General features: G+C 37.1%; 1 protein-coding gene across 9 annotated transcripts in view; it reads left to right on the plus strand.

Annotated features, from left to right (window-relative positions):
• Positions 1 to 27,603, plus strand: part of LOC101082513 (ubiquitin-conjugating enzyme E2 E2) — a 371,654-nt gene that overhangs the window by 221,895 nt on the left and 122,156 nt on the right. Inside the window, exons 4-5 of one of the 9 annotated variants that reach the window (XM_023260599.2) lie at positions 4,863 to 4,944; positions 5,760 to 5,889. The exons of 7 other annotated variants lie outside the window; for them this stretch is intronic. In XM_023260599.2, the coding sequence (XP_023116367.1) occupies positions 4,863 to 4,944; positions 5,760 to 5,889 (212 nt within the window). The remainder of the gene's footprint in view (positions 1 to 4,862; positions 4,945 to 5,759; positions 5,890 to 27,603) is intronic. One more of the 9 variants, XM_023260603.2, reaches the window with a different exon arrangement.

Consider the following 27,603-nt stretch of genomic DNA (forward strand, 5'->3'; position numbering starts at 1 on the left):
AGCCACCCAGGCACCCCCTGACTTTTTAATAGGCTATTCTACCTGCCTATAAGGCCAGCTATTTCTCTGTTGGTAGAGTCATGATTAGAACAGTGGATTCTAAGGTTATGTACCCATTGTCACATTTCTTTGTTATAAAATGGGTCCTTGGCCTAAAGTAGGGTTTTGTGGGATATCACATTGATAGATCAGGTATTTTATAAGCCTTGGGATAGTGGTGGTTGCAAAAGTATTGGGAGCTAGAAACAAAACTCATATCCAGAGTAGGTATTAATTTTAGTAAAATAAATCATTGCCCCTTCCCATGTACTCAGTCTTACACCCAGTGATTGACTGGTCTTGAGTAATTGTGGCACATTGAGAGCTTGACACTGTATCTGTTGCTGGCAGGTTAAAGCATTTAGCAGTAGCAATAACTTTTTTCAGCATCGGTGAGCAGAAGCACCATAGCCATTTTATTCATGGGCTCGTTGTGTCAACTCTTTGGTGACCTAACTGGGAGGCTGGCTGACACCCATAGAATGACTCATCCTGTTCACCTTTGTTGACCTTTGACAATACACATTGACATTTTGGTAGATGCTTCCTGGTGGGCACGAATGTGAGATACAAAACTGCGCCTCATTTGTGTCCAGCCCATCTTTCCCAGACCTCCTTATCATACTGTCTGTCACCGCTGTTTCCTAGGCCCCGATCAGCAGTCGAGCCATTTGCTACGGCCCACGAGTCAAGATGTGTGTGGTTGAGGCCATTTCTCCCTCCATTTGAAATGGATGACCAAATGCACTGCTCCAGCTGTTCTCCCCGGCCAGACTTCCTCTGCCACAGTCGTTTATGTCCACTCCTGAATAAGACTGCAGTGTAGCGGTAGTCCATTGTCGAATTCTTTTTCTTTCTGTCAGTTGGTCATGAGAGAAAGAGACATTTATCACCTGGGAGTCTGGGTTACCTGGAAATGTAATTTACTCATGCTTTCTGAGTATACTTGGGCCTAATCCGAATAAATCCTTTCCATCATATAGCAGGTTGTTTCTGTGCCCATCTAACTTTATGTCTCAGTGAGTACTTCCGGTCCCAGGGTCCTTTGTTGACCCTGGTCAGGCATAAAAATTCCATTAGGGCCCTCTGTTTTCTGCCACAGAACCCCAGGGTTCTGCACTGTGGCTTCTCTTTTGACACTTGCAAGAGACTCCACAGACACCTTTTCTATCAGGGACAGGTCCTGCACCCTCAGATCCACTGGCACAGATGCACCACAGCCTGGACCTGCTACATAGTCTTTTGCATAGTTCTGGGTCACTCTTGGAACAGGCAGCCACTGCGTCTCTGATAAACGAGTCAAAGCAGTGTTATGAAATATGGAATATATTGTCTCCAGAACCCAATGAGGTCTACCTTTTTCTTAGCAGTAGGTGCTGAGAAAAGCGAGATGTTTTTTACCTGACAGAGCATGTTCTTAGCATGTCTCAGAGCCCTTGAGTTCTTAAAAACATAAGCAGTGTGCGGTATCTCCTATTTTTTTGTGAGGTGTCTGGTGTGCGTTTTACTAGGTCAACCAGGATTCTTTTCCATTTCTTGCTTTACAGATCCAGTTAGTATGGTGTCATCAATATAATGGATTAGAGTCACATTCTGTGGAATGTGCAGATGATCCAGGTCTGTGCAGACTAAATGTTGAGGGAGATCAGGAGAGTTACCGTTGCCCTGGGGCAGGGTAGTATCCTGTCTGTACCAGGAATCTGCTTTTGATCCACCCTTCTATGGGCTCTGAGAAGAAAGTACTCACTCCATAAATAGCTGAATACCAAATGCCAGAAGCCGTATAATGTCATACTTAGCATGACAGCCACTATTGGGACTTCCACCAGTTTAAGGTTACAATGATCCATCATCTTTTTTTTCTGCAGGGTCATTATAAGTATAGAAAGGGTATATAATTAAGGACCACCACTCCTGCATCTGTATGTCTCTGATAGTGCTGCTAATCTCTGCACTTCTTCCCAGTATACGGTATTGCTTTTGATTTACTGTATCTAGACTGAAGATGGAGCTGTAGGGGAAAGTTTCAAGGGTTTGCTCCGCTCTTCTTACAACAATGACACTTATCCCAATGTCAGAGAGCCAGCGTGAGGGTTTCCCAGTTATACACTTGAAGTCAAGAAATAACTCCATGGGAGGTCTATAGATCCCATTGGACCTGAGCCAACACTTGAGGAATTACCTAGCCTCCATACACCTGCATTCTAATCAGAGGAATATAGTGGCATTTCAGATGCCCCAATATGGGTATAGTTTGGAACTCTAATGTGATAGTCCTCAAAAAGTCTGGAGTTTTCCTTTTCCCAGTACTGTTACCCATGTGAAAAAAGTTCCTTGCTCTCTCCTGCCTTACACTTGCTCTTTTCTCTGCCTGACATATTTCTCTCTCCTCTCTTTCCTTAGGTACTGTCTGTCCTCCTTGACAGGGTCAAATTAGTCAAATATGTTATTTTTCACCATGTGCTTCTTTTTTATAGTATTACAACAATTGTAGTTTTGTATAAATTTTGTATGCTAACCTGCTCATAAGTTCCTTGAGGGTAGTATCATTACCTGCTTTGTACACTGCTCTAGCCCTAGCTTAGTATCTGCCTTATATATTAGGAGATTAATAACTCTTTGGGGAGTGAATTGTCGGATGGATGACAGAAAGTGAAAGAGAAGCGTTTACGGACTTTGGGAGCACTGTTACTCTAGCTCAGCAATTCTAGGAAACCTTTCTTCTCCCACCCCTCTCATATTTTAACACTTCTTTTATCTTTGCTTTTGGCCAGCTGGCTGTTGTGACTTAGTTGTTAGTGCCTGTGCATTCACAAAAACACTTGCAAAAAAAAGTCTGCAGCTTGGAAGAAAATTCCAGAAGCAGAAGTGGAGCAACATGTCAAGGTACACTGCACCAACAATGCTCCTAATGGTACACAGGACTGTATTTTGTGGGAAAACTGTCATCTCTGAGCTGAAAAGTGGTGCAGGAGATTGGAAATCTGAATGTAAAGAAGCTTTAGTAATAATTTTTTGCTCACATAGTCTTTTTATTTGTGCTTCAGTGATAATTATCATATATCACCATTGTACTTATCATGAGAGCCCATTCAGTAAGTGTAAAATAATTTTTATGTTTTAAGAAATCACTTAGTTATAGTTTAATTTGGCAATTTTTTTCTTAATGGTTCATAAAATAATAGTGCATCATCATTTTATAGTGAATGAAATAGGGTATTACACAGTTGTCTTCAGGGCCTCCATTAACATATATGGCATCTTGCGTGGAGTAGAAAGAGACATTCCAGAGCAGCCTTGCACTGGATATGAGGTGTGGTGAGGAGAACCCCTCTCCGCCAGATGCCTTTGGGGTGTGGGAAATCACCACCACCACCCACGTGGCAGCTTCAGCTATCCTTGTGGTAATATGTTTTATAATTTTATCTTAGAATTGGGAAACAGAGCATTATATGTAGTTTTTAGACATTGCTGCTCTGTTCTTGAATCTTATAACTTGAAGAAAGGTTACAGAAAAACTGATTATATAGCAAAGTGAATATTAAATCAATGTTCGGAACAGTAAGTTTCTGTTTTTAAAAATCATTCTTTTTAGGGAAGTCATTTTTTCCGAATAGATAAGCCATTGTGAAGAAGTTCTTATCTGTGAATATTAGGGTGTTTCTGGGTAGACAGGAAGTCCAGCAGAATTTAATTTGATTGAATCTGTCTGGGTCAGTGACCTCATAATCTTTCCAGAATGAAGCTCTAGTCATGAAGCATTTCAGTGCCCCTCCTGGGAACTTTGGTCAGCTCCTGAAAGGCATGCCTGCCTTTGCTATTTAATATAGATCTTAATATTTATGTCTTTGACAGTGTTTCTGTTTGACCATATAGTCTGGAACTATTTTTCATACAGATTGTGTCAAAATTTAAATTTTTACAACCTCACTTTGTCTCACAACAGCTTAGGTAAACTTAGTTTATCCACTGTAATTAAGATTTTGAATTCACTTAGGAATAGTTTACGAAATTAATATTTTTTATGCATGGCCTACCATAAGGATTCTGATAGAAAACTAATCAAGAATGATAGTAGTTCTTCTTATGGAAAGTATTCAGACTTACGGGTAATATTATGTCATTGGATTCCAGATACTTTCTAACTATCTGAAATGCATTTCTGTTACAAATTTCAAGGTTTATCATTTATATTCAAATGTATCATCCAATTTTTTAATAAAATATCTCTTCCTGCTTCTGCTTCCTTTCTCCATCCCCCATCCTCCGTGTAGTTGTAAATTTTTTTTTAATGTTTATTTATTTTTGAGAGGGAGTGAGACAGAGCATGAGCAGGGGAGGGCCAGAGAGAGGGAGACACAGAATCGGAAGCATGCTCCAGGCTCTGAGCTGTCAGCAGAGAGCCCGACACGGGGCTCGAACAACGAACCGTGAGAACATGACCTGAGCTGAAGTCAGATGCCCAACCGACTGAGCCACCCAGGCGCCTCCCCCCCCAACCCCGGCCTTTTAAAAAAAATTTTTTTTAATGTTTATTTATTTTTGAGAGAGAGTAAGACAGAGCATGAGCGGGGGACTCCGTGTAGTTATAGACAGAGAAGTGCAATTTTTAATAACCTGATCTCTAAATTGTTGTCCGGGAGCCCAGGTAATTATAAGGGATTAGAGGCAAAAGTTGCAACTCAAGAGATTAGGAAACTAAGTCTGGCAGAACCAGGGTCTGGTACCTTTGGGAAAATCTTTCAGTACACAACTCCATGCATTTACTTCCTCCTGCATCTTCTCAGAGTTCACCACAAACTTGCATTTTCCCTTCTTTTCAGTGCTTTATAGAAGTGTGATGTTATCTTCCCGAAGAATCCATAGTGTTCTGTTGAATTGGGCCCCTTACCTTACTGCCCAAAGGTATGCCATTATAAAACACACTGGCAAAAATAGTTTAAACTGGACGAATTTGGGGTAATAATATTACAGAGTTTGAAATGTCAGCAAAAATATTTTGTTGCAGTTGTGTATGTTGTGATGAAAACAATGAAAGCGCTCATCTTGAACAAATAGAAAGCATTTGTTGAATGAAAGCATTCATGGGGGATTTTTATTGTTAGCCACATTTGTAGATCTTTACAAACTGCTTACATGGATTTCTTAAAATTTGTTTGAAAAAAACACCTCAACAGATCCCAGTTTCTCTTGACCATTTCAAAGACCATTAATCACCCTTGGCCATTTATCACCATTTAATAATACCAAATCATAGAATGGTCAGGAGAAGTAAGTGGATGGAATTCAAACATTTGCTTCCCGTTTTCAACTCTAATTTTTAAAGTTTGGATGGGGTGAAAATGAGGAGCTGTGGAACTTTGTAAGGTTTTTGTTACATATGATTATATTTTCTCTTTTCACCACTGCCCATTACTGGTAATTAAAAGACAGTTTTTAACATTGATTGGGAAAACCCGTTATCTGGTTCAATCTAATCTTCTCATTATGTGACTAGATCTAAGATTCTGATAGTTTCAATAATGCTGCAGGTCGTGTCCTGGGAGACTGAGGGGCAGGTAGAATCCGTCACTCATCATGGTTAACCAGTTCTAAGAGTTTATCTCATATAACCCTGTTTTGAATTAACTAAATAATCCAGTAAGCAGTGTTTTTAATATCTCAAAAAGGGAAAGATTCAAAGTTGGCTAACAATGAAATTTCCCATTTTTCACTGGCAGGAACCCCAGCCCCGTAATGGGGAAGGTCCCACCAGTGCGAAGGCCCCACATGGGGACCCCTCCCCTAGTGAGGAAATGTACCCCTGAAGAGGAGTCCTCCTGGCCACCTGGCCCACTGCTACCCTACCACGTGAGTACAGCAATGGCTTTGAGGACCTCAGCAAGTTTTCCATTTCTTGGTGGCCATTTGTCTGTGAGAAATGGCCAGAACCTCTTCCTGTTTCTCTTAGACATTCAGTAAAGGAGATATAAGCCTCTTTTTACTGTTCTGCTTCGTTTTTCCAAGTGTAATCAAAAGAACTTGTTTGGCTAAGAGATTAAGACTATTGGTTAAGACTCAGGTGTGATTAGTGAGACACTTGGTTCCTTGTGTAGAATAAGCAATACTGTTGAACAGAACTTTCTGCAGTGGTGGGAATGTTCTCTGTATGCCCTTGCCAGTACACTACCCACCAACCACATACTGCTGCTGAGTACTTGAAATATAGTGCAAATGAAGAATTTAATTTCCAGTTTTACCTCATTTTAATTAATTTAAATTTAATTCTCCACATATGACTAGTGGCTACTAAAATGAACAGTGAATGCGTACATTGAATGCTGTGTGCCTCAGGTGTCCAGCCTTTTTGAATATTTCTACAAATGTACCCCTTTACCTCTGTTTCTTTAATAACCCAGAAAATTTTTCCTTGTTTTATATTATTGTAAATATAATTCTCTAAAAGTAAGAAAATACTTAAATTAAAAATTCTTACTTCGAAACTTAGTCACCCATATTGCCCTTCTGTAGTTTTAATTACTTTATGATATTAAGAAAATTTATTCAACCTTAAAATTACAAAGTAATATCAATTTAAATATCCTAGCTTTATTTGCTTCTTTACATGTTTTAATTTGGAACTTCACTATATATGTAGAAGTAATTATACACATTAAAATAACTTTTCCATTTTATTATTCCTTTTTAATGAGACAATAAAATATCCTACATTAGTATAGTGCATGCAGTGCTATTACCAAAACATTAAATTCAGCATTTATTCATTATAATGCAGTACTTAATATGTTTCAAAGTTTGGATCTGGTAGATAGGTTATTGAAACTACAGATTAACTATATTTTTAGGTTTACTACTGAGGGTAGATGTCCTTCCACTATTGGGCAATCATTAAAAATTGCTTACGTCGTAAGATGCTAATAAGAGAAATTGTGGGGAGCGGGGGATGTATGGGAACTCTCTGTACTGTCTTTGTAATATTTCTGTAAATCTAAAATGATTCTAAAATTTTTTGAAGCTTACTAATGTTTTTTAAGTTTATCTATTTATTTTGAGGGGGAGGGGAGGGGCAGAGAGAGAAGGAGAGAAAAAATCCCAAGCAGGTTTCACACCCAGCAAAGAGCCCGGCATGGGGCTCAGTCTCACAAGACTGAGCCAAATCAAGAATCTCAGGTGAGATCACCTGAGCCAAAATCAAGAATCAGATGCTTAACTGACTCAGCTACCCAGGTGCCACTGAAGTTTATTTTTAAAAATCGTTTCATCAAATTTTGTCGTGGTATCCATTTGTATCTGTGCAAAATAAGAATTACCAGCTCAGTAATTAGTAGTACTTACATAAGTATCACTACATGTCATCTTCAAAATATCCCTGAGAAGTGCTGTTATAATTTTACAAATTAGAAAGCTGAGGCATCGAATAAAGAATAATTCAGCCAGGGTTACTTAGTGGCAGTACCAGGATTTGAACCCAGCAAGTCAGTGCTTTTAACCACACTTATGTTACTTTTTTTTTTTTTTAGTTTATTTATTTTTGAGAGACAGAGAGAGAGAGAGAGAGGAATCCGAAGCAGGCTCCACACCAGCAGTGCTGAGCCCGATATGGGGCTCCAACCCACAAACCGGGAGATCATGACCTCAGCCAAAACCAGAGTCAGACACTTAACCGACTAAGCCACCCAGGTGCCCCAACACTATGTTACCTTTTTAGGAGTCTTGATTATGCCGTGGAAGATACAGATTTTCTGCTGTCAGTGTAGCAGTACAAACTTCCCAGTATAAGAAATCCAAAATAAAGTAATACCATGGTGATAAATTACTTTTACACCTTGAAAGATACAGAAGTATGCTTTATTTCTGTAACAGTGATTCAGACTTTATTTCATACACTGGTTAATTATTTTGTTGAGTGAGGAATATGTTCATATTCTCTTGACAAGAAGCATCTATGTTAGTGGGGTTTTAAAAAATTTATTTGTACTTAAGGTAGTGACTAAGAATGAAAAAAGTGAGCATTGCATAAGAGTAAGGGGAGATGGATGTGGCTGGTCATGTCATAAAGGCAAAGTTTTAATGAGAATAAGTTTTTAAGGAACTTAGAGTAATATATGGCATATTATTTTGCGAAATTATTTCAGTGTTGTTTTACCATACGCGTATTAGAGTGTTTTCTTTTACCATATGCCTGTAATGTTATTCTTCCTGGACATTAAATTATGGATATGTAATTGTTAAAACTGAAATATAGGAAAGGTTGATGGTGAATTATCAACATTTCTTTGAGGTGTTTTTGTGAAGTTTGGGAAGTATTTCTTTCGCTAAAAACAGGGAAGAAAAAAGATGGAGTATGTTGCATAGTTCAGAAATTGTTGCAAATGGAATATATTGGTTTGTCCACTCATTGTTTAAATATCATATACCCATTGATGGATTAACACATTCAACGACATGATACATCTAACTGCCGCAAGTATTTAAGGTCATGCCTTTAATTGTCAGTAAGAGACAGAATTGAAATGCTTTAAGGGAATTCAAATCATAAACAGGTGCAATTCTTATAGAATCATTCTTTTTCTGTTATTGTATACACTTGTGAACTGATTGGCAATCCTCTGTTGGCTCTGACAAATTATTTGGATTTGGAAGGCAGTGCTTTCTTGCTAAGAATATATATTTTTCAAATCACTATGAAGATTTTGTCATACTGTAGAAATTTCAGGGCAAAGTCATGTTTGCAAAATAAGGGAATTACACATTTTAGTACTCATTGACCAATTAAAATTTAGCTTTAGATTATTGGCTTAGATTGACACCCTGTCTTGATCTAGTTATAATCTTTATTAGGCCAGGCAATTCATGTTATCTTAGGTGGTTGAATTGCTACTATGCAATTCTGTGTTGGTCACAGATGGGTCTAAGGGGAAAATGACATTATTGCTGTCATTTTTTAAAAGGCAGTGTATAACTAGAGATCTGGTAAGGACAATAAGGAGGAAGAAAACTTTTAGAGGATCATAATTTATCCCCAAATGCCTATGATCCAACAGATAGCCTTAAATTCTTTTCATGCCAATGGGTTCTGTTCTCTACAGCACATAGCATACCCCTTTGTTCAAGTAACAACTATACATCCTGGATTTCCCAGAACAAGCCATCTTTCTGATATTTCGTCCTGTTTTCCCCATAAGTGCACTTGTACTGCTTAAACCATATGTCCCATTTTTTAAAAATAGCATATTTAGAAAAGTAACTACTGTACAGAAGAAATGATAAGTAAAATAATTTTGCACTATTTCCCATTGGGAAAGGAACTGGAGTATACATAAGACTTAAGTGTCTTAAGTTTGGATCTTTCTGTAACTAGTAACTGCTACCTTTGGTATAGAGTATCCTGCTTTATCATGTACATTTTAAATGTGTCAGTTAAATCAATCTGGTTGTGGTATTTTCAACATGTTATTAAAACTAATGAATTTTTGTTAAAATGAACACAGACTTTTTAATTCATCCGTTTCTGTTGGAAACAATACGTTCTCAAGCTCTCAGTTTGTTTCTGCTTTCCATAGTGAGCAAAAAGAGAGCATGCTTTATATTGTTAACCTATTTTTAAAAAGAGAGTTGGTATGAATCTGGCTTAAAGAGTTAGAACAAGTATCTAAAGTATTAACAAAAGAAAAACCAAGACTAAAGTTTTGGCACATTTTCTCTTTCTATATATCCCCTTCTCATGTAAAAGTGGTTCAAATTTTAGAAGACTAGAACTTAGATACATAGAACTATATAGTTAGGGGATTTAAAAAAAATCTCTTTATGGGGTGCCTGGGTGGCTCAGTCGGTTGAGCGACCGACTTTGGCTCAGGTCATGATCTCATGGTTTGTGAGTTTGGCCCCACTTCGGGCTCTGTGCTGACAGCTCAGAGCTTGGAGCCTGCTTCTGATTCGGTGTCTCCCTCTCTCTCTCTGCCCCTCCCCCACTCATGCCCTGTCTCTGTCTCAGAAATAAACATTTAAAAAAAATTTTTTAGGGGCGCCTGGGTGGCGCAGTTGGTTAAGTGTCCGACTTCAGCCAGGTCACGATCTCGCGGTCCGTGAGTTCGAGCCCCGCGTCAGGCTCTGGGCTGATGGCTCAGAGCCTGGAGCCTGTTTCCGATTCTGTGTCTCCCTCTCTCTCTGCCCCTCCCCCCGTTCATGCTCTGTCTCTCTCTGTCCCAAAAATAAATAAACGTTGAAAAAAAAATTTTTTTTTAATTAAAAAAAAATTTTTTTTAATAAAAAAATAAATTAAAAAAATCTCTTTATATGCTTTTCTCAGTTTGGAAAGGGAATCATTGAAGGTCCTAATAAAGTATAAATCAAGATGTTACATATAAAAAGTACATTGTAAAGCAAACAATAAATAAATTTTTCATTATAGGTGAAATCTATAGATTTCATCATATCTATGATGAAATCTATAGATCATTATAGATTTTCCTAATCCTTTGCAATCAACAGAACTTTCTAGGGCAAAATATTATAGCTGTCTTTTCAGGATGTATTTGCACATTGGCCCAGGAAGTATCTCTTATGTGTTAAGATGTTAATACCTTGAATAGGTAGGAACCCCTTCCTGAGCTCATTACAGAGTTGCTGGCTACTTTTTAAAGAAGATGAACACCTAAGAATAAATAGCTAGGATGTCTGCTATAAAATAACCTAAAAGTACAATTTTCTGTACTCTTTAGTTTCATAGCAGGGAGACAGAAATTCAGAGATATTTGCAAATTGCATAAAATTATAAATTCAGGTTTTTGTTAGAATTAAAAGCTACTAGAACTTAAAGGGAAGAATAAGATAGAGACATGTTTTACTTTTCTCAATTTAGTTCTCCTTGGATTTTTTATAAGAATATTTTTTTAGATACTCATTAGCTGTTCTTTGATTGCTTTTAATACTTTATAACTGATTTAAAAAAACTTTATAGTACTTAATATTATAACTTCCTTCTCTCATACCTTATGTTTATTAGTTATTAATTTATAGCAGAATCTCTATTAGAAAGAGTCTATTATTTTAGGAGAAGGGAAGCTTTGGAAAAGAATGGTTTATTTGAAGTGGTTCCGCCCATGAAGGTAGTCCCTATTTTAAAACCTGAGAGCTAGGTTGACCTTCATAGGACTCTCAGGTCTGAGTGCTTTCCATCTGCCCTCTGAAATCTGATTTAAGTCTCATGTTCTTTGTTAGTCTCATAAAAAACTTCAAGACAGAAATTATCGAATCAATTGCCAGAAAGCCTAAAACAACAGAGTTGTGGGCTAGAGGAAATTAGCAAGATGTAATGAGAGTGAGCATTCACATGGGCTTTTCTTATAGGACAAAGACTGTCACCTCACAAACCAGAAAGGATAATCTAACAGCTCTCTTTCTGTGTGAGTGATGGATGGATGCAAAATAATGCTGTGCATATACACGTAGAATAACTCTTTTAAGGCTGTATTTGAACTTTGTGTAAGTCTTAAGATGCCAAACTTAAAACTGCATACAAATGCAAACACTAAAATAAAATACTACTTTCTTTTAAGTTGCTGTACAATGCACTTATTTAGCTGCAGCTGAACTCATATTCTGGAGACTGCATAGAAAATATTGGAAATGTTTTTTATCTGCTGGCTTAAAATGTGCTCTGCTCATTATGGGTGTGTCAGAGAGTCTCAAAGTCACTGACTCCAAGTGTGCGGATTTGATTCCAAAGAACGCATTAGGATTGTCCTATCTTTCTGCCATACTGAGGACTATACCTGCCTAGAACAGCTTAATACGGGTTTTGCCCTCTCCTGTTTCTGGGAGAAGGCCTGAAAGTTAGGTTTACACAAGCCTCACAGCATGCAAAGTAGAGGGAGCAGAACTATTAACAGCTATAATTAAGCAAGTTAACTACCTCCCCTGTCAATACCTAACTTAATTGTCAATAGGAAGTGTACTTTGTGTCTACCAAACAAAGTAAATATCAATAAATCAAAAAGATAATCATGAATTGCCTATATTTTATGTACATTCTGATTTGATAATTCAGAATCTATCTCATTTTTTGCGTATGTAGTTTGAACTAGATCTCCCTTCAAAATCAGTTTTCTGCCTTAATTATGGGGCCACACACATTTAAACTAAATGCAGATCCCCCGATGACCTCTCTCTTGACCTCCAGCTTACCATGCATACTAGATGAGTCCTAAACCCTCTCTGCTCCCCCAGCTCCCTCCCCATCAATAAAACTGGTTACAACCACCTGCAAAATAATAATATTGATAAAGTAAACACAGATCTTCTGTGCTCACAAATTACTGACTTATATTATGTTTTCAAAGCCTGACAAATGCTTTTTTTTAAATATGCAAATCTACCCGTGAGAAATTTCAGAAGGTCCAGACTTGACTCCTGAGAGTATTGTTCTTGAAATTTCTTTTTCATTGTTTAGTTTTTTTGTTAACTAGTAGAACAAAGTGATTTTTTTTATAATTCATAAGTATTCTGCTTATGATGTTGGACATGGCAGATGTGGCTAAGAAAGATGAAAGATAATAAGAGCAGAACTTGTAACCGATACACATAGTAGAATTACACCCCAAATTAGCTCAATAATCATTAAAGTCTGCTTAATTGGTAACTTTTAGTTGTTTTCCAGCTTCTAATCATGAGAAGATAAGTGAGAACCGTGAAATGTTTACAAATGCAGACACATTATGAGACAACATTTAAACTAACCAAGCTATGAGGAGAAAAAATAAGCAATTGCTGGTTTATAATAGGGGAGCTATATAAACACCCCCATGACCTCGGCAATAACCATTCTATCGCCCTGAGGTCTGCCACACAAATTCATCCTGTGAGCAAATTAGCCAAGCCTCATGCCATTTCAAGTTGTGAGGGAAGTTTCTGGAAAAGGTCCACCAACTATTGTAGAGAGAGGTATTTTGCCTATTTTAATTACATTATTCCTCAAAACTTCTGTGATCTGTAAGAACCACAGACCAGGATGAAGCCCCCTTTTCTCGGTATACTTTCTGTATAATGAATTCGAATATTTGTGTTCGTTTTAAACACTGAAAAGGAAAAGAAAAAAAAACATAAAATATACTTTGTGCTGAAAAGTTTTATTCTAATTAAAAGGGTTTTCCCCCTTGATTTCAAATCCTATGAATTTACTAGGTAGTGGTCAAGTGCTTATCTCTGTTTTCCAGATGAAGAATCGTTGGCAAGGAAGTTCAGTGACTGAGCTGGCTCTTTAATACATGGTACCGCTAAGCAGCAACTCAGTGGATGACCCTTCTGGGGTTATTTTTATGATTTGGACTAGATGTGACTGGGTGGCGCTTTGAACCATTGAGCTGCCCCCCAGAAGTCCTTAGGCACAAAGTTGGAGTTAGTGTGAAAGCCAGAGATACAAGAACACTAGAACTGAATTTAGAAGACCTGGCTTCAAGTCTCTGTTAAATAATTAATTACCTCATTGACCTTGTGGAAATCATGACTTTTTGGCCTACTATACAGAACACATCCGAGGTAGTTTACCTTAGCACTCAGGCTCAAATCTCAGCTCTCCCGCACCCCTGTTCCTGTTTTCACGTGTATATATAAGGTGATGCTGGTACCTACCACATGGGTTAAATGGAAGACTCTCAAAAATCTATGATTATTGGCATGTAATAAGCCCTCTATAGCTGGGAGCACATAATGCTGCTGCTGCTTCTTGTTATTATTATTACTGTTAGTATTAGGATCAGTGAAATGTGTTTGATAGCATAGTATTACACCGTCTGTTGATATATAATTAGAGGAGATAAAATATGTATATAAATACCTGTAATATAAGGTGGATGAAGACCGGCTAAACTACTTTGGTAATAACAGAAAGGAGAGATTATTTCCATGTGGATTGTCATGGGAATGTCCTTAGAAGTAATTTTTGAGCTTGGTCTTAAAGGATAGTAATGATTTGGACATGCTAAGGTGGGAGAAATTGAAAGTGGTCAGGGACATCCAAGAAGCAGAAACATGAACAAAATTAAGTTCTTATTACTAAATTACTGTATGGATTTCAAGCAGTCATTACATTTATTTCATCTTTTGGCCATGTATCTGTGTCTGTATGAACATAGCCTACTGTTTTAGGTACTGGAAATTCTTTTAATTTTATATATATATATATATATATATATATATATATATATATATATATATATATATATTTTTTTTTTTTTTTTTAAAGTAATCTCTATACCCATGTGGGGCTTGAACTCACAACCCCGAGAACAGGAGTGGCATGAACTAGCCAGCCAGGACCCCCAGTACTGGAAATTCTTAAACTGTTTTGTAATTCACAAAGTACTCTTAATTTTTACAGAAAACCATCAAAATATGTTTTGTTATTTCCATTTTATACATAAGGAGACTGAGGCTCTCACAGCAGTAATTGGTAAAAGGAGGAAACAAACCATTGTACAGGCACTAAATTTCACATATTTCTATAGCAGTCTGCCGCCTCTAGTAGACAGTTTCAAAGGCATCAACTGTATAGTTGGCCCAAGACTGCTTTCTTCTGTGTGCCATGGGACACCTGGGTAGCTCAGTCGGTTGAGCGCTGATTTCCACTCAGGTCACGATCTCGCAGTTCCTGAGTTTGAGCCCTACATCTATCAGGCTCTGTGCTGACAGCTTGGAGCTGGAGCCTGCTTCACATTCTCTCTCTCTGCCCCTCTCCCCTGCTTCTGTGCTCTCTCTCCCTCAAAAATGAACAAATAAACTAAAAAAAAAAGTGTGCCATATTCAGAAGGGCTGGAAAAACTGTTCAGATGACCCCATGTAAATCTAGCACCACTATTATAACCTCAAACCCACAGGTTGCTAGTGATAGTACCTTGAGGGCAGCCGAGAAGTAAGTGTTACTAACACTTGGTGTGATCTTTGCACCATTTTGTCACAGCTTAAGTTTGCTAGGTAGTTTTGATTCAAGTATTGTTGTCTTTAGCTTATTAAATTGAAACTGACCAGTAAATGAATATAAGGTCTCAAAGCTGTGCTGCAATTGCTAGAGGAATCCTGTTCTTGATTCTTGATCCAAAGATATTTGGAAAATAAGAACTAAGGATTTTTATATATTGATACTAGGAAATTATAAATTCATAATAGTTAAATAACCATCTACTCACAGATCATAGTACTCTGAATGATTTTCTAGTTACCATTAGTATGATTTTGTTTCTAAAAGTTTATTTATTTTGAGAGAGAGAAAGCACTCACGTGCTTGGGGGAGGGGCGTAGAGAGAGGGAGGGAGAAAGAATCTCAAGCAGGCTCCCCGCTGTCAGTGCAGAGCCCAGTCCAGGGCTCCATCCCCCAACCATGAGACCACGACCTGAGCCGAAATCAAGAGTCAGACACTTAACCAACTGAGCCACCTAGGCGCCAGTATGATTTCCTTTTTAAAGGATTTTTAATGTAAGTAAAATGTCACAACTTGCATTTATTATTTATTTTAGTTGATATAATAAGTCACAAAAGCTTGTGTGTGTGTGTGTGTGTGTGTGTGTGTGTGTGTGTGTGTGTGTGTGAGATGATCAAATCTCCAAGACATATCTCTGGTGTTAGAATACTGTCTACTTCCCATGATAATGCTGTTGCACATTTGTTACATTTTAAATATGAAGTTAACATATTTCTACTTGAAATGTCTTGATTACATTGCATATTCTGAAAACACACTACTCCAGTAAAACTGTTATTTCAAGAGTAATATCACTATATGATGTGACATTTATATTAAATGTGATTTTCATCTACTCTGTAGGGTTTTCTGAAATTATAACAAACTGTAATTCCATCCAGTTCTGGCTATGTTGTAAACTTGGGAGTGAACTGAAGTGATTTGTCATAAATATCCCACTAAGGGATTTATTTGGAATACATTATAACATGTTTTTCATTTTTAATAATACAAGATTAACATCATTCAATATGAAATATTATATTGCTATACAGCGTAATTCAAAAATATCTCCCTGATGCTGTCGCTGGATGGTATTGACTTTAACTTGAGGTCTTCATTGTCTAACACTTTCTCTACTTTATATGCTTCCTGTTTTAACATTGCTAAAAATTGTGTGTGAATATATGCCTTTGTTACCAGGATGTAACTATTATCAAGAATATCTGTTACCATTTTTTTTTAATTTTTTTTCAGTGTTTATTTATTCTTGACATAGAGTGTGCGAGCAGGGGAGGGGCAGCGAGAGAGGGAGACACAGAATCCGAAGCAGGCTTCACGCTCTGAGCTGTCAACACAGAGCCGATGCAGGTCTCGAACCCACGGACCGCGAGATCATGACCTGAGCCGAAGTCAGACGCTTCACTGACTGAGCCCCCCAGGCGCCCCGCCCCACTGTTACTGTTTTAGAGGTGAACTAGTACTTTCAAGCTGCCAGTCTTCAGCAGGACACAGTTTTAAAATGCTAATTCTCATTAGGTGGAAACAAATTCCAGAGATTCTTCATTTTACTTTAAAAGACCAATGACTCTTCTCTGTTAGTTTTTATCTGTCTGCACCGGCATATATATGATAATGTGTGATGAAAGACTACAGCTTCTCATACTTCTGTTTTCTGTGCATGGCCAATCCTGAGTTCTCAGGTTTTTCCACCCCAGCTCAGAAAACTTTCATGGAGCATGTGGGTGGCTCAGTCGGTTAAGCATCCGACTCTTGATCTCAGCTCAGGTCATGATCTTCTGGTTGATGAGTTCCAGCCCCACGTTGGGCTCTGCACTGGCAGTGTGGAACCTGCTTGGGATTCTCTCTCTCTCCCTCTGTCTCTGCCCCTCCCCACCCAGAGTAAATAAATAAACTTTTTAAAAAATTAAAGAAAATTTCCCTGGTCTTCCCCTACTCCTATTTACTAGGCACATACTGATCTAGGCAGGCAGGAGGAAGTGAGTGGGATTAGGGACAGGACAAGTGTTAAGTGATATCTGGGCACTCTAGGTCAAGGAAAGGACCAGACAAATTTAGGTCAAGAATCAATGTGGAAAAACTGATTTTGATACTCTCCCACTTCGTCTTTTGCATCCCTCACACCTGATCATCTCTCTATCTCATAGAAGAGTTCTTTTATAGCAATAAGGTAGCTGTTACAACCAGAGACTCTGGAACCACTTGGGCAGTGTGAGCTTGGGAAAAGTACTTAATCTCTGTGTGCCTCAGTTCCCATGTCTCTAAAACTGGGATGTAAATTACATATAAAGTATAGTATAAGTAAAGTATATAGAAGTGTAGTAAAGTATATATAACAGTGCCTAGCACATAGTAGACACTATGGAAGTGTTAGCAGTAGTGATATTATAATAAATTATTCTTATTGCACGTTAGATGGTTAAGGTTATCTACAGGGGAGACCCAGTATACTCAATAAATGGGGTCAATAAATGTTGCATTTCCCAGTATTCCATTACTGAAAGACCTGCCTTTTCTTATAAAGGCATCTTGATCAAAATTAATTCTCAGTCTTTTTCCCATAATTCCTTCAGTGTACACGCTCTTAAGGATGCTAAGAGAGAAGAGATGATAATCAGCTAAACCATATCATACTAACCAGATATGACTAGTGACCCCACCCTAGGAATGTTTACTGTTTAAATGGTATTAATTGGCAGAATTGTAGGAAATTTGGGATTAGGAAGGAGAACCTGAGCCTGTCACCTAGAAGCCCAAATCTGTTTAACTTCTCACATCAGAGAGGATATTGCCTTACTATAAGCCATGAAAGATCTAAGACTCAAGTTTTACCATACATTCCTAGTAAGCAGGGGTAATCATAACATGATGGTATGGAACATTAGGCCATGAGACTCTCTCTTGCCAGTGACTTGAGATGGCCTGACCTCCTGGGTCCCTAGATGGCCAGATGTCTGCAGAGAGGGCCTCAGAGTGGCTTCTGGATCTGAGTAACTCTCTCTTCTTCTTTAAAATTTTTTGCTGACTTTTTAAAAATAGTACATAAGTAAACTGCACATTATTTGTCTTTATTACCCAACGTAATGTAGTAACCATTGACTACATCATTTTGCTTCAGATTAAACCCATTTTAAGTTTATTCCAATACAGTTATAAACTCCTTTCGTGTTTAGTGATTGTCATTTATTGGCAATATAGAATGGCCCTCTGCTTCTAACTGAAAAGAAATAGAGGGATTCATGCTAGCCATTGGCTTTTCATTAAACTAATAGTAATTTTATTTTAATTTTTATTTAATATTTTAAAGATAATGTTCTTGATAAATTAGAATGTACCAAATATATGAACTGTGACATTGGACTTGATTTTAAAATAGCATGTTTGCATAACACTTTTGTGGCTGTTTCATTCCTCTAATGGCCATAAAGCCCTGGCTTAGATTTATGTAGCAGAAAATCAGCAACTATGGCAGAGAATCTTAGCTGGTAGCAGCAGAAGTGAACAGTCATCTAGACATGAAGTTGATCTTTGAAGGATCTGCAAAGTCAACAGTATTGTCAAAGTATTTTGTTATCATTTATGGTAGATCGGTGTTTAATTCATTATTTATTTTTTTTCTTTTTTTTTTTCAATATATGAAATTTATTGTCAGATTATTTAAATGTACTTACTACTTTGTTCCAAGGAGCCAGTAACATCAACTGTTGACATAAAGTTTTACATTTATTTTTAGGGCCCTTGAAACACAGGATACTTTTCTAGAACTTAATGAGATATGTGAAATTTTATTGTGCCAACGAGTACTCTGTCAGTTCTGCTTATCCAAGGCAAAGCAAATAAGCAGTAATCTTAAATCAGAATTTAATTATGTAATACCCATTTCTTTTTTTTTCTAATTTTTTAATGTTTATTTATTTGCAAGAGGGAGAGCATTAAGTGGAGGAGGGGCAGAGAGAGAGAGAGAGGCAGACACAGAATCCAAAGCAGGCTCCAGGCTCTGAGTTGTCAGCACAGAGCCTGACGCGTGGCCCGAACCTGTGAAATGTGATATCATGACCCGAGCCAAAGTTGCATGCTTAACCAACTGAGCCACCCAACTGCCCGTGCCCCTGTCATACCCATTTCTTTATCCTAAAGTGTGAAACAAGTAGAAGTTATGAGAGACAGAGTTGGTGTGGTAAGAAAGTACTTCTCCAGTTCCTATAATTGTGGGATTATTAAATAGCCATTCTGAACTTTAGTTTCCTCATCTACAGAATGTGAATAATACTTGTACAACTTAGTTCTTAGGCTTTGTGTTGGGAATCAAATGACATAAAATGCGAGAAAATGCTTCATTAGTTACCAAGTGTTTTTAAAATGTATGTGAAGTCTTAAATACAAATGATGCAATTAGCAATATAGTCTCTAAGGCGCACATCTGTATCTCAGAAAATAATTTGCCTAACTAATATTCTCTGAAAAGCAAGTGTGCTGTAAACTGAGCTTTCATTGATGCTTAAGTTTTCAATTTCATTTTTGTCTCATTAAAGGGGATGCTACTTCACATAACTGATAGCAAATTTATTGACTTCTTACTGTTATTCTACATCCTGATTTTACTCTTCAGCTATTATTTCTACATGTCATATCATTTAATCCTTACAGCAGTCCTATGATGTAGGTAACGTTATCACCGTTGAAGGAACTGAAACAGAACTGCTTAATGAATTTTCCAAGGTCACGCAGCTAATGAGTGACAGCGAAGATAGAACTCTAGTCCGTGTGGTTCTAGAATCCAGACAGCTCTACTTGCCCCTGAAATTGGCAGTTTGCAATTAGGAGTCACACTAGGCATAGTATAGTTCATCTCATATTAAAGATACCAAAGGTCATTAATTTCTAAAAGACTACGGTCGTGAAATAGTTTTAGTTATCGTAACTTTTCCCCACAGAAGTTCCCATTAGCTCTTGCTAAATCTAAGAGTATCTGACAAATTCAGATGAAGATGAAGTGGATGGGGGTGCCTAGGAGGCTCAGTTGGTTAAATGTCCAACTTTGGCTCAGGTCATGATCTCACAGTTCTGGTTGGAGTTCAAGCCCCACATCCGACTCTGTGCTGACAGCTTGGAGCCTGGAGCCTGCTTGGGATTCTGTGTCTTCCTCTCTCTCTGCTCTTCCCCACTCGCATTCTGTCTCTCTCTCAAAAACAAATAAACATTAAAAAAAATCTTTAAAAACAAAAAAGGTGAAGTGGATGACCCCTCTGGATTCTCAGAGACTACCAGTGGTTATGCAGTGGCTGAACCGGAAATCCTGTAGCCAGAACAGAAATGTAGGTGGAAAGAATCTTCACTTTTGCTGTTCCCCAGGCCAGGTCTGTAGGACTCTCTCTGTACTTTTGTATTTCCAAACCCCATTCACCCTTCAGACTTCAGCTTCAGCTCTAGCACAACTGGCATTTTTCCTTAACTCATGACAAGTATTGTGACATATTTAAAGAATTGCTTAAGCCATTTTCCTCGAATGCCTACAGACGCTCTCTTGCGCAGTAGCTACCAAAGGAAAAATGTTTAACTGGGAGTTGTGTGGTATGCCTCACTTTTTACAAACTTTCTGTTTTGACTGAGTTTCTAGTCTCAGAGCATAGTGTGCATTTATGAGTATAGGCACACATTCTCTAGAGCTGGGCAAATACCCATAACAGTTTGCACAGTAATAGAATACTTTTTTAACTGTTCCTGCATTAGGAGAGTTCCTATTCAGGTGGCTCCCAAAGTACGATGCTTTACTCCTGAGGCGTGCAGAATGATTATAGGTACTACAGAATAACATTTTAAAGTTTATAATTACTTATATTATTTGTATTATTTTGTTCTAATTTATATTATTTTTATTAATTTTAATTTATGTTAGGAAAAGTTTGTAACTTTTACATCAGAGCCGTTAATTTTAATTTATATTGGGAAAAGCATATAGTACATCAGAGCTGTGATTTCATGGCTTTTTAATTGAGGCTGAACTAGGTATTTTATTTTTTTAAAGGGCTTAAAATAGTCATTTGCTTCTTTAAAAAATGTTTTAATTTAAAGAAAATGTTAAATGAAGGATACTACAGTTGGTACCTGAGTAGAGATAGATAGGTACACATATAAATGATGTGTGGAAAAGATTGGTCCGTTATATGCACAATTAGCTCACAGCTAGTTTTCTACAGTATAGTATCCTGTATAACAGAGTCTTGATGATCCTTGCCTGTGCGACGATCTGTAATGATAACTTCGAATAGCTTATTCTTTGCATTATAGCAAACTACTCTTTGCAGAAATATTTTGTCCTGTTGCAAAATAATAGTTAATCTTTGAGTCTTATTTATTTCTCTTATAACAGTGCATTTTTTATCTGCCTTCTCCTTCACATTAGGGAGAAACTTCATAGAGTTACTATGTGTTTGCAAAATGAATGCAGAACAGTGATTATTTTTCTTGGTTATTTAGATGAGATCTAACTATGGAGAAGTCTGAGATAAAATTTCAAAGCAGTTTTTACCTGAAAAAATAAGATATTAAGTGAAATTGGCTAAAAGGAATATGTAAGGGCTCTGTGAAATATGAAATACATGCTCCATTGGGATTTTGAAGTGACTGTTGCCCATAAAACACACTTTATTACATGTGTTTATATATTTTGAATTTGGCTGCATCAGAAACCTCAAGCTTAAAGGTTTTTCTTTTCTTGGCTTTTTATCTTTTCAGTATGTTTTTCCCTTTGTGGTTATACTGGAATATAGTTTAAATTGAAGCCAAAGATTTGTGCTATGGGAAAGTTTTTTTTTGTTTGTTTTATCTGTTGGTTTTAATAGAAAAATAACTGTCCAAAATAGTATGAATTTTGGAATCCATATGACATGGTTTAGAATACTGAGCTTCTACTTACTTTTCCTGGGACTTTTTGAGCAAGTTGCCTGACCAAGCCACAGTTACACCAACTGAAAATGAGCCTAATAATCTTTACTTCATGGAGTTACAATCAAGATTAATGTGAAATACTCTGAAGGGTTTAGTGCAGCATAGGGACAGAGTAAATAGATGGTAACTGTTAGTTTTATTTTCAGCGATCAAAAGTGGCTGCATCAATCCTGATGGTGTAAGCCTGCTATTCAAAGCCTCACCACACACTTGTGGCAGCCTCTTTCCTTGATCTTCTCTTACACAGCCCCCTTACTCTGGCTCCACATAGACCACTCTGGATTTGGCTGCTCGCTTAGTGTCTGTTTTCAAGCCATGTCTTCTGCCATCCCTCAGCCCAACCTTTCTTGTCAATCCTACTTGTCATTTGCCCTTTTTATTTCATTCTTTACTACTGTTTCATCTGGACTTCCAGTTAATGGCACACAATTTAGCAGGGACTTTTTTTCTCTACTTCTCTATTCAGATCTTAATTTCTACAAATAAATTGTAAGTATTACGGGCAAAAAAGACTGCATCCTATATTTTTTCCAAGTTACACACAGTTGTTTGGCTTAATTCCAAAAACAAACAAAAAGACACTGATGCAGATCCATGGAGAAGAAGAGAAGGCAGTGGCCATAAAGTAAGAACATGACACACTCTGATACATTTAGTTTAGGGATGGTTACAATACACCGAGCATCTACCATGGTACCTTTCTCATCGCAGTCACTAGGAAGTGGTTGAAGTCTACTTAAATGGGGGGAGATACATAACTTTTTCAGTAAAGGGAATGCAGTGGAAAAGAGAACAGGAAATATGCTAAATCTCTGATGTCAGAAGACCTGGATTCAAATTTTATTACTCTAGTTGCATAACCTTGAGCAAGTCACTTAACATTAGGTGTGAAATTAGAGGGATAGAGGAGAGTTGGGAACCAAACCAGACAATTAATAAAAAATTAAAATAGACTTGGACTCTGAAGATTTAATCTTGGCTCAGGAACTAACTGTGTATGTGCTTTTGATGAAGTCATGTGTCTCTTGATTTCCTCATCTCTAAATTGAAGGTGATGAAATCCGTCTCACAAAGCTATTAGGATTAAATTGGAAGACGTGTGTGATGGTGCCTGGAATATTGTGGGCACATACTAAGTGTGTTTATTTTTAAATTAATTTCGATGGATCTACATTGACTTCATTGTAAAATGAGGGACTTGAGTTGGAGGAGCACCAGAATCTCTTGAGTTTTAATATTCTGTGTCACTTACCTCAGAAAGAAGGTAATGGGTAAAGGATTTTTAAGCTCATCAGAGATTCCTAACTTAACCTAAAAGAAACAATTGTAGCAAAAAAAATGGATACATGTAAATTACATTAGGCGGTAGTAAAATATTCACATTATGGCTTTACCTTTATAGTCTGTCAGTGGACATCTCTGACATATTCTCCATGGATTTTGACATTCCATTCTGCCCAGTAAGAACTTTTGTGTATTGTACTCTTAGTATGATCTAGTACCTTAGTAATAAAGCAGAGTTGAACCTGTCAAGTTGACAGGTAATTCACTGGAAAAAGAAGCACTATATTTTATAATATATATATATATATATATCTGGTTTGACTTTTGCTTAATATTATACATGATTAAACAAGTTCCAAGAGAATGTAACATTGATTCAGTCTATTTTTCAGTAAAGGACTCTGCCTATTACAGAGAAAAATGTAATCTGTTGTCAATATGTGTGTGTGTGTGTGTGTGTGTGTGTGTGTGTGTGTGTGTGTCTGTCTGTTTTACCTGAAGGCCTCTGATTTCTAAAATAAAGACAAAATCAGTTTTCTTTTCCTTCATTTTCACAACTTTTCTATACACACAAACCTTGAATATTGTCTCGGTCTGGCAAGTTTCTGAATAAGGATGTACAGTGCCTTGTGTTTATCTGGCATGCAGCCAGTTCTCAAATAATACATTAGAATCCCCCAAATAGATCTTAAAATTGGGCCTTGTAGATTTCCGAAGGGGTTGTTGTTGCTGTGCCCTACTCTTTCTTTTCCGGTTGCTAGAATTCCAAAATGGCACTACCCTCCTTGCTTCTGGGGGATCTCACCATCTAGGGAAATGAAATCTTCTTTGCTTACCAGAAGATTATTATTATTGATCCTGATTTGGTTCAAGGGGGCTGACAGGTCGGTCCATGAGGTCCAATTTCATGGGTTTGTGATATACTATAGTATATATCAGAATGTTTGACCCTCAAGGAATCATGTTTTTCTCCACAAACACTCATATTTAGAGTTCTGTTTTTATTTTTTCTAAATTTGTTCTGTTAAGCATTTTATTCACAACACCTCTAAAGGAATTGAAATTTTAAGTAGATAAGACAAAATGGAAAAATTGAATTTGGTTGATCATTTTCATGATTAAGCATATGTAAGTTTAAATTTTTACATTTGCTCTAAGTAAATAGTTGGACAACTTAAGAACTATATTTGGTACCACAGTGGATATTCAGAAAGCAGATAGTAAATTGGAGAAACATAAAACCAGTAAAACTGTTAACAAAGGAATATAATAAAAATATACTTAAACCTCTGAAAAACATGAGGGATTATTAAAAGATACTTTTTTTTTTTTTGCTTGAATTCTGTTTGTAGTTCTTGGCTCAAATTATCTTTCTGAATACTAAATCTGTTTTATGAATGTCAGTTTACTTTATTTAGATTTTCAATACTAATTTTTTAAAATGACTCTTGAACAGTAGTATTCAAACAGTTTTAACCATGTAATTGATTCTTCAAACAGAGTATTTCGTGGAAGTACAGGATCTATAGTGGATCCCCTCTGTTCAAAGTGGGGTGAAGGAAGGAAAGCAGAAGTACATGGACCCACGGAGGCATGCATATACACGTACATAAATCTCTCGTGATTCCAAGTACTAGAGTTTGAAAATCACTGATGTTTTACTAACTTTTGTTAAATGACTGATAGCCCCAATTCATATTATTCTGAAGTAGACTTTGAACAATAATTATTTTAAATTAAAAAACACAAACTTCAGGAAGAAGATTCCTGAAAGATATTGGTAGCAGTGGCATTGTTCTTTAATTTCTTCACAAAAACAGGTAGAGCAACTAGGATATCAAAATCAAAACCTATGTATAGCAACTACATCCAAATTAGGTATCCCCACCAACCCCCAAATACTAGCAGGTAAGGACCAACTACGAACAGCTACAAGATTCATATGGGACCGGTAGCTGTGTGGGAGGAAGCAGAGGAAAGGAAGCAGGGCAGTTTATATCCCTGAGAATTGGAAATCCCTCAAATTGCCAGGAACTACTCTCTGGAAAGACATTAAGCCAGTCAGAGTAGATGTTGAGATTGGATGGGTATTTTTGCAAGACCTAATCCATTGGTGAATACAAGGGGACTGGGAAGCAATTCAGTCTAATGGTGCTGGATCATTCTGGTTCTTACATACTCTCAAAACAAGCAAACCAAAGGTCCCTTCCAAAACAGATCCTCTCACTGAGAAAAGCTGCTTAAAGTAGAATCCAAATTGAGCAGGACAGGACAAGAGGGGAGAAGAAAGAAAAAGTCCAGATAAAAAGCAGGTGATAGCACAATGACACAATAAGATATCACCTTAATGATAGGTATCTGATAGGTATCAGAAAAGCTAACATCAAAAAAGGCAAGAAATAACCAGTGTTGGCAAGGATGTAGAGAAAAGGGAATCCTTGTGCACTGTTGGTGACAATATCAATTGGTGTGCCATTGTGGAAAACAGTATGGAGGTTTCTCAGGAATTTAAAAATAGAAATACCATTGATCCAGTAATTCTACTACTATATATTTACCAAAGAAAATGAAAACACTAATCTGATAAGATACATGCACCCCTGTATTTATTATAGCATTATTTACAATAACCAAAATATGGAAGCACCCCAAGTGTCCTTTGATGAATAAAAAAGATGTGAGATAGATAGATAGATAGATACACACACACACACATATGTATGGAATTGGAAAAAAAAACAAACAGTTAAAGCATAAATAAATAGACTCAAATACAGAGAACAAACTGGTGGTTGCAGGGAGTGGGGTGGGAGGATGGGCAAAATGGGTGGAGAGTGGGAGTTACGGGCTTCTAGTTATGGAATAAATAAGTCACGGGGTTGAAGATACACCATAGGGAACATAGTCAATGGTATTGCAATAGTGTTGTGTGGCTAGCATAACGTATAGAGTTGTGAAATCACTGTTGCACACCTGAAACTAATGTAACATTGTGTGTCAACTATACTTCAATAAAAAATATATAGAAAGCTGTTAAAAATGGCAAACCATAAAAAATGCTTTTAATTTTTTTTATAAGAAGCTTAAATATAAATGAAAAAGAATGGTAAGTAAATGAGTAAGTTAAATACGTAAACAGATAAATACATAAAGCAGGTGATAACAACATAGGCAGTCCCACAAAGTGGAAGGCCATTTTTTAAAAAATCAGTTTGTGAAATCTAGAGAGAGTTCTAGAATCATGAAGTTGGAAAAACTATCCTGGACTCTTCAAAGTACAGAAAAGGTCATTGCATAAAAAAAAATTAAAAAAAAATTAAGCAAAGATATTTTTAAAGAAAAAAATAAAGAATAAAATAATGAAATGGAATGAAAACATACCCCCAAAAGTCTGCAGAATAATTATTTTAAAACAATGTAAAAAAAAATTTTTTAATGCTAAAGGATAGAAAAGAAAACATAAACCAGAATTTGAAAGATTGAAAAATTAGTTGATTCAAGAAAAATCCGTGAAGTGTTCCATATTTAAAATACTCAAGGATGGAAAACATGAGCAACTGATTTTCCTTAAAAAAAAAATTTTTTTTAATGTTTATTTTTGAGAGAGAGAGAGACACAGCACAAGCCGGGGGGGGGGGGGGCGGGAGTGGGCAGAGAGAGGGAGACACAGAGAATCTGAACCAGCTCCAAGTTCTGAGCTGTTAGCACAAAGCCCAGTGCGGGGTTCCAACTCAAGGACCATGAGATTATGACCTGAGCCAAAGTTCGTCACTTCACCAACTGAGCCACCTAGGTGCCCACATGAGCAACCAATTTTCTATCCAGCCAAACTTCCCTTCAAGTATAACTACCACAGACAAATGATTATGATTACTCCAAGAATTCTCTTCCTGGAGAATCTACTAGAGAATGAGTTTCAGACAAGAGCCCTTCCCACATTCCCCCAAAAAACACAACAACTGGAGAGACTTCAGAGTAAGAGCTGGTGAAATGCTGTTTCCTAGCACTAGGTAGTGGTCCATGTGCCTCAGTTCTGGCCCCTGAGGTGGGATGGCAGAAATACAGAGTACTTCTGGACACCATCTACGTCCTCTTCACCAGTTGGCCAGCTGGATGCAGAGGCTCTTGCACACTATTTTGTGATACCAATAGAAATCATGTTATTGTTATTCCAAATATCTCAAAATAATATCTGTGCCTCACTCCTTCAAGATTACAGAAATAATTATTAGATTTACCAGATTGGATTAAATTTTGTCATTGAATCTAATAAGGAAGCACATTTGTGACACCAAATTTTTGGCAACCACATTTCAATATAATGTTTCCTTTGTAATACTGTGCATTTTATGTGATG

The sequence above is a fragment of the Felis catus genome, chromosome C2 (genome assembly GCF_018350175.1).
Source record: "Felis catus isolate Fca126 chromosome C2, F.catus_Fca126_mat1.0, whole genome shotgun sequence".
NCBI lineage: Eukaryota > Metazoa > Chordata > Mammalia > Carnivora > Felidae > Felis > Felis catus.